General features: G+C 36.8%; 1 protein-coding gene across 1 annotated transcript; it reads left to right on the forward strand.

Moving 5' to 3' along the window:
• The first annotated feature begins 335 nt into the window (after positions 1-335).
• LOC149199561 (NDR1/HIN1-like protein 26) lies at positions 336-899 on the forward strand. The gene has a single exon (XM_089400617.1). The coding sequence runs from the start codon at positions 336-338 to the stop codon at positions 897-899; it is 564 nt and encodes a 187-aa protein (XP_089256743.1).
• The last annotated feature ends 7,252 nt before the right edge of the window (positions 900-8,151 follow it).

Here is an 8,151-nt window from a genome sequence, read left to right on the forward strand (position 1 = left end):
AATACTCTCATTATTATACCTAATACCACCATAGCATCCTCAAAGTGGTTTTCTTGATTGGATATGCCCTCTGCAAACGCGCTAGTGTATTTAACACTCTCTGCGCATGTAAGGACGAAGCACTTCCACACTCAGCTGCCATCTATGTACAGACGTTTATCGTCCCTTGTGTGTATATATCATTTCTTGTGTTGCTTTTCATTCCATTTTTTTCAAGGTTGGTCTGCCAGGACATGAAGATGAGGAGGTGTTTAGATTTCTTGGACGGTATTGCAACTCATCCAATATTGATACATAGTCGAGTGAACAGAACTGTACTCTGGATTCTCACGTTCATGGTAGCCCTGGTGTTTGGTATAGGTCTGACTCTGCTGATTCTGCTGATAACCCTCCACCCACAAGGTCCTCAGTGGGGACTCAAAGAGATCCACATCAAAGAACTGGATGCCTCAAGAACCAGCGACTGTGATGGGGCAGCTGGCTGCCTCAAGACGAAGATGGAGGTGAAAATCCTAGCGCACAATCCTATAAAAAACCATGCGATATTCTACGAAGAGATTCACATTGGTGCCCTTATGCTGGAGGGTGTGCAGGTCGGGGGAGAGTATGTTATAGAGCCATTTTATCAGTTGAGCCTTCAGACTAGTACCCTAATGGCTGTTTTTGGGTCGAATGAGTCAATTCCCTTGGATGCCTCCATGTGGGAGAGACTGCAGCAGGGAGTGGGAGAAAGAGTTCTCAGAGTGCAGATCAGAATCCATGGAAGATCGATAGTGAAGCTCATGAAATGGGTAAGGCAGCGTTTTAGGTTTGTGGTGGAATGCAGTGCTCATTTCAGTATTCCTCGTCATGGTACATTCACTACATTTTCTTTCCATATTTGCAGAGAAAAAACTTGAGTTTCATTATCATTTTTATATTTACATAGAAAAATTTGAGTTTCATTATCTGTGGGATGAATGAGTTTCATAATCTGATGGTTGGGATGAATGATTGGGGTTATCAACAGTTTTCTATTTTGAATAGACAAAACTTGACTTGAGTTTTATTATTTTAATGGTTGGAAAAAATAATTGTGATTTTTTCTATTCAAATTTAATTTTGTAAGTAACATAATGAATTTTGATGTAATAATAAATATGTGTTTTTACAACAAATATATACCCAAATTCAAATTTTAAAATAAGATAATAAACTTTGATATCACAACACATTTGTATTTCCTAAAACATATATATTTAAAACTCTTTCGTATTGGGTTGCCTTATACTCATTTCTAGCCCATCCACAGCTATTGCTACAGATTTTCTTGAGATATAATTAATGTGAAGCAATTTGAGATATCTCAGTGATGGATATTTGGATATTTGATCTCTTCTGTGAATACATGAATAAAGCAAGCATGAGATATTTGAATAAATGAACAGAAGGATATTTGGTCTCCTCTGTGAATAAATGAATAAAGCAAGCTTGAGATATTTGAATAAATGAACAAAACAAATAGAGATAAGCAATGTAAAGCAATTTCAGATATCTCAGTGATGGATATATGATTTGTTCTGTGAATAAACGAACAAAACAAGCCTGAAATATTGAATAAATGAATACAACAAATATAAGATATTGTGAACAAAGTATATCACTTTCTAGGGCAATGAAGAGCAAGCCCCTCGATTCATGTGATACTGTTGTCTCTGAAGGTGAACTGTATTGGTATCCATGTCATGCCTTGGGCTATTTTTTCATGTAGGGTAATTATAACGTTACAAGCTATTAAAGTGGGATATCTTTAGATTCCTGTTGGGCAAGTGCACTGCTGTACACAATTCACGAGATAAAAAATAGATTTTTTCACAAGATAAAAAAAGATTTTTACATATATTATTGTAATAATTTTCAAATTTAAAATTAATATTTTAAACTGATGTAATTTTATTTTATTTATTTTATAATAAATTAAATATTTAATTTTGAATAAGTATTATTTTTTTCAATAGATTTTGGCAAAGTTGCAGTTAATATTAAAAAAATATGTAGAGAGAAAGAAAAAGATAAATTAAAGTTATTTTTATTTTTATTTTTTTGTGAAGTCTAGATTATTTAATATTGGTTATATAAAATATTTGTAACTTTGAGTGTATATGGTGAAATTGTTGTTAACACGTGAAAAAAATATGAAGTAAAAACAAACATAAATTAAAATGATTCTCTCCATAAGATATTTGTAAAGTTAAGATTTTGTACATGTATATTTATATTAGTTTTATGCATGTTGGGGTGAAGGAGACATTTCGACAAAGAAGGGGGAGAATATTTTTCAATTTTTGTCCAAGTATGGAAGCACTGTGTAGGAAGGAGTAGATACAAGAGCAAAAGATTGTATGCTAGCTCGATAAGTCTATGCCTGACATACAACGTGAAGGCTCAATAAATGGATGCTTGATAAAAGTATGCATGATAACCATTTTATTTTTCAACCAACTAGGTATCTGTCAGCAATGTAGGGTAGTTAGACATGGGGTAAGATGGTAATGTAGCGATAGATAGTTGAGGAGGCCATGTGTGAGAATGGTTTAGATGGGTGAGCTAGCAAGCTAAGTTGGAAAAAAATTCCTCGAGTCAAAATTGGTCAACCTTTACCATAAAAAGGATGATCGCTGCTAATCAAGCGTCCCAAAGTTTGTTCCCAATTCAATTCTAGTTCTAATACTTTGCTGAGTTTTTGTTTTGTTTGTTTGAGTGTTATGTCTAAGCATACTCTATTCTATTGTGTACATTCTGAGTCTAATGAGGAATATTATGATGAGCTCTAAGATGATATCTAGTGTAAACATTGTAGGGATCCAAAATTTATGGCATTGGTCAAAGGTATAACTTAAATATTTGTTTTCCAAGTCCTGTCGTCGGACTTAGGTGTTTATGTATAAATATTTGTTTTGATTAATATGAATATAAGGGATTGTGAGGAGTTTTAACCTCAGATATATGGTTTTAATGTGTAATGTTGCGTTTAATGGCAAATATCATGAATGGAATTCAGGCCTGCATGGAGTTTTATGTTATTATAACTATTTTAGTTGTGGTATATAATTAGAACAATGTATAAAGAATGAACCCAATTTTTGTTGTTTCCTGTCGAAGTTTTACTGTGCATATATGTTAAATGGCTATCAGAGAATGGATTTCTCAATTAATTTGTAGGATATCTAAAACTTATATTGTATAATCAACCTTTGAATATTAAAACATGTGCGTTAACCAATAGGAACATGTATGTTTAATCCATAAGGATATCTACGACAAACTATAACGGTGACAATTTGGGTTGGATCTTTGTAAGCCGAGATAACCTCTTATTCCCCTCACTCCTTACACAACCTACATAGCTTTTGCAATCCCATTGCATAACTCAGGTGAGACTTCACCTACTTGTAAATGATTCCAATGTTGATATCTTGGGGGGTCTTGTTAGAAAACTCCTGAACCCTATGTTTTCTCCCCTCCTAGCGCCAACAAATGGTTCCATTGCCAAGACTTGAAGGCTCGTGGTGAAAAAGGGAATGTGAAGGTCAACCCAAGAGGAGATTCAACAATGGATCAATTAGAAGAGATATGAGTTCGTAGTAGAGAAAACCAGAGGTCTACACATTTCTTCTGAAGCTTGGGTGTGGAGATACTTGTGTTTTTAGGTTCATGAGATTTTCTATGCGGAGTTCCCCATTATATTGCACTAGTATCTTATGTTCCAACCAGAGTGATGAGGATTGGGGCCCCAACTAGGGCTTTATCGATGGATGTATGAGATGCTTCATAAAGTGAACAATGCAAGTAATTATGTTTCTAAAGAAGTAGATTTCTAGTTAACTAGCATATTAGAAGGGTGTATTGTAGAATTTTCAATAGAATCTACACAATCTTTTAGTGTAACTGAGTGGGATTTCTTCATATAAATGTGGGATAGATACATGAGAACATTGTCTACCTGGATTAAAATGTTGTTGTGTGACAAAGGAATAATGACGTTGTAACTTGATACCATGAGTGGCTAGAGCTCTGTGAGACACTGGAAATTGATGGATTGATCCAAGGATGGCTTGACTTGGAGAGAAGGACAAGGGGTGCAAGGAACCTTGATTTAGAAAAATGCATGATAAGTCGGTTTAAGGACTCAGAGGAAAAGAAGGAGGAGATGTCGAGAAAGAGGAAAGTGTTGGGGGAAGCAACTAGTCGAACAATCAAGGATGAAGTATAGAGGGAGCAAAGATCTCCTAAGAGGTGGAGAAGCACTACTGACATAACTAGTCTAGGAAAAAAAGAGGCTAGCTTATCATCACTGAGAGTGGGTGAGGCAAGCAGCACAATGGGATTCCTGCATAATAGAACCATATATGTTTGTGGTCTAGACACAGGGAAAAGGACCGTGATAGAATCAATCTACAATGGAAGGATAACAGGGAGGCATGTCATGTAGAATCAGAGCATAAAAAATGGGGCAAGTGCAGGTTACCACAAGGATAGATAGGAAGAGAGTAGATATGGGTGTAGAGAAGGAGTTCATGTACCAAGGGTGGAGTGTAGGGCCATGGAGAGGTCTCTCCACCTAGAGTCGAGAAGGACACTGTGAAGGAGAAGAAGAAGGGGAAGTGTGACATCTAAATATCAGAAGGGAAGGGTAGAGGAAGAGGAAGGAAAACTCAACACAAAGGAACTGCAACTCCCCAAACTCCCAACAATAACCATCCCCTGGATCGAACCAATGACCCCATGCACACCTTTTGAACTAGATGTAAATTATTCTTTTTTGTTGATTATTCGAATAATTATTGATATCAAGACAACATACCCACTTAAATAGTGAGAAAAGTAGGGAGGGAGAGACAAAAGTTGAAGGAGGAAACAAAGGTATAGGTATAAGTGTAGGAGACATTGAGGGAACATAAGGGAGAGAAACAATACAGAGTATTCCAACCATGATAGAGACCGAGAACTTTGAACAAGTAGAAACTAGGAGGCCATCCATGGCAGGTGTCATTATGACATTGAGATTACCAATATTTCACAAGACTAGGATTGAATACCTAGAACAACATTAGTTTGTATGCAAAACTTGTGGACTGCAAAATAAATTCCAGGTGAAGGAATGAAAATCACACAACTGGAGACTACCTTCCAGTACTACACACCCATGTGGTACATGAAGTTTAAAGACATTGCTTCCCTAGGATAGTCTCACACTTTGGAAGACATCAAATAGGAATTACTAAAAAAATTCCAAAAGAACCAAGCCAGAGTCCCAATGTATATTATAGATTTAAGAGATTAAGTACGACACCAATGAATCAATGTGGGTCTATGACTAGAGGTTCAAAATTTCTATGGGATAGTTGACTTTCCAAATCCCCGATACACAACATTGGGAGTGGTTCATTGCAGGGAAAATGCCACATATATGTATTCCACTAACATAGAAAAAGAGACTTCATAGCTAGAGGAACCGGAAATAACAATGTGGGTGGAGGCTACATTGATGAGTGGAGAGAATAGTGTTGGGATGACCCAAGTATAGTTGGAGTTGGATGTCTTAATGTTACAATTGTAGGACCTTTCCATGAGAAAGGAGAAACCCGAGGAGGTATGGTGTACAATTTACATAAGGGAGGGAAATCACTAGAATGAATGCCCATTTGTAACATAATATGTCATTATTGGGGTTGTGAATCCTTTGGTCCAAGGTAAGGGCCTATGGTGCAAGATTTGAAGAATATGGAAGCACTCATGTGTGAACTGCCCAATGTTGTAGAAGTACAAAAGTTCGATGATTTCTCTTTTCCGTGACTACTAAAAATTAGTTGGGCATGGCATACACTCTTGCTGCATGTTGGACCTAATGCACTAGTGGAACACATGTGCCTACCACATATAGGAGGCAGAGGGAGGTGATGGTGTTGCATAGAAATGTCGACGACAAGACTATCCTACATGAGTACGAGAAGATGTATCTCTACGGCGAGGATGTTTTGGGCGAGTAAGAGGAACGATATTTTCTTCAATTATGATTAGGTAGGAAATCTAGCAAGGTACTAACCAAATCATTGTACAATGTGTACATATTACAAAGTGTTAGACCATGCAGCAAAGGATAGTCTATTATTAGTGGCGAAGTTCTTGGAGAATAGAGGGCCAAATGTGAAAATGGTTGTTGTTGAGACTCAACAAGACCATACAAAAGTCTACATGGTGAGCAGAGTGGGGACACAAATAGGTATGGATGCGATGAACCCACTAGAGTAGCATTATTAATGGGTGCAGAAAGTTGCCAAACCCCCTTTGAGGTTCAACCCTACCAGGGAGAAGTAGATATATAAGGAAGCAATAAGAGACCTTTTAGATGCAAAGTGGGGAGAGTTGAGCTTAGCAAGGCAGCTGAGAGTGCCGCCAATATATGTTGTATCATCAATCTTCGATAAACCTCTACTTGAGGTAATGCTAGGTGAAGTAAGACCTATTCAAAATTTCTTAAGAAGTTGTTTAAATTGAATGAATAATGAGTAGGACATGTAGTGACTGCATAGGATGATTTATCACTACATGCAAGAAACCAATGAGAATTGTGCATAGGATGGGGGAGTTGATTCCTCATAGATCCCTCCAAAGATAGTAAAATAGGTATTGCACAAAAGGCACACCAACAAGAAATTTCTATTCAATGGTGAGATAGTTGACTATGATATGGATAATACCATTATGAATATGAGTTCTAATGTTAATATATTACCAAAGAATACCTAGGAATTGATGGGAAATCCTAAGTTGGTATGGTCACCAATCCAAGTTCTCCTTGCCAATCAATATTGGATATTCCGAATCAGGTAGTTAGGAGATGTAGATGATAATATTAACGAGGTAAATAATTTAACAGACTTCAAAGTTATTAAAATTGTGGATGACACATACCCTTACCTAACCTTGGCATTAATTGGGTATTCAATAACCAAGCTATCATCAATTTGAAAAAGAGGAAAATGAATTTTGAAACAACAGACTTACAGGTCTAGGCGCCATTGGAGCCTAAAGAGAGGGGTCACTACATCAAAGTGATAAGAGAGGATCTCGATGTAGTTGACCTTGATAATATTTATAACATCACATATTAGCGTAATGACTATGTCGACTTGAATTATGATGGTGCATTAAGCTAGCGAAGTATTAAACCATGTTCACCATATTTAGACAAGGCATTGGAGAATTGGTAGTAGTGCCTCCACAGGGTTTCCACTGGAAGATGTGTTCGAATTACTAGGTCTGTGAGGTGGATTGGCATGGAAGTACACAAAACTCCTCAATTTGATGGGTTGATAGACATAGTTCCTTTTGTCTAAGAGTTTAAAATACAGGTTCCAAACCATGTAATGTTTTTCGTGCTCAACATTGTTGTTAAAGCTATTCCTATGCAATGCTGGGAAACACCTAAGTTGTGGACAAATGTGGTAATAATTTAGGAACCTACTACAAATTAGGTTTGGGTTAGATGCTGAATAGTATGCAGAATGGTAGACAAGAGAAGAGTCCCCAACTACTCATTTGGAGAAGTGAATCATAGGATGGAAAGATGACGGTATTCGAGAGGTGGCGTGGGTGCACTAGTTTGTGAACACGTTGGATGTCATACATCAAAATTGGTATATAGAGTTGGAACTCCGATGAGGAAAAACAAACAAGATAGAAATGATAGTAAGTTTTCTTTCAAATTTTCAATTTGAAGAGGATCTAATCATAGACATGGCTTTCTATTAAAGAAAATATATTTGCACTAGATGCAGAGCCCATGGTAAGGGGAATGCTACTTTACATAGTTCACCAAAGCTACTAGACCACTAGAAATTTGGAATAGTACTATGGTATGGTAGAAGAAGGTGATGATGATGAGGATCCTCAAGATATCAATATTCCAAATTTTGAGGGGGAGAGACAGGTTAATGGACTAGAGTTGGACTTTGCTGCAATGGATTATACCAATCCTATTAAGACATGCAAAGTAAATATTGACATTAAGGAAAACCCGAAGTTCATAGTGATAGAGGATTATTAGGATGAATCCACTATGGAAAAGGTCTCTGACTTACTGCATGAATACCAAGACTTATTCCCCAA

This window comes from Pinus tabuliformis, chromosome 2_1 (genome assembly GCF_031772625.1).
Source record: "Pinus tabuliformis cultivar Carrire ecotype Pingquan chromosome 2_1, CPIR1, whole genome shotgun sequence".
Classification (NCBI taxonomy): domain Eukaryota; kingdom Viridiplantae; phylum Streptophyta; class Pinopsida; order Pinales; family Pinaceae; genus Pinus; species Pinus tabuliformis.

Bases quoted from the DNA above. Each gene is read 5' to 3' on its own strand.
- LOC149199561 (XM_089400617.1), top strand. From the start codon at position 336: ATGGTAGCCCTGGTGTTTGGTATAGGTCTGACTCTGCTGATTCTGCTG.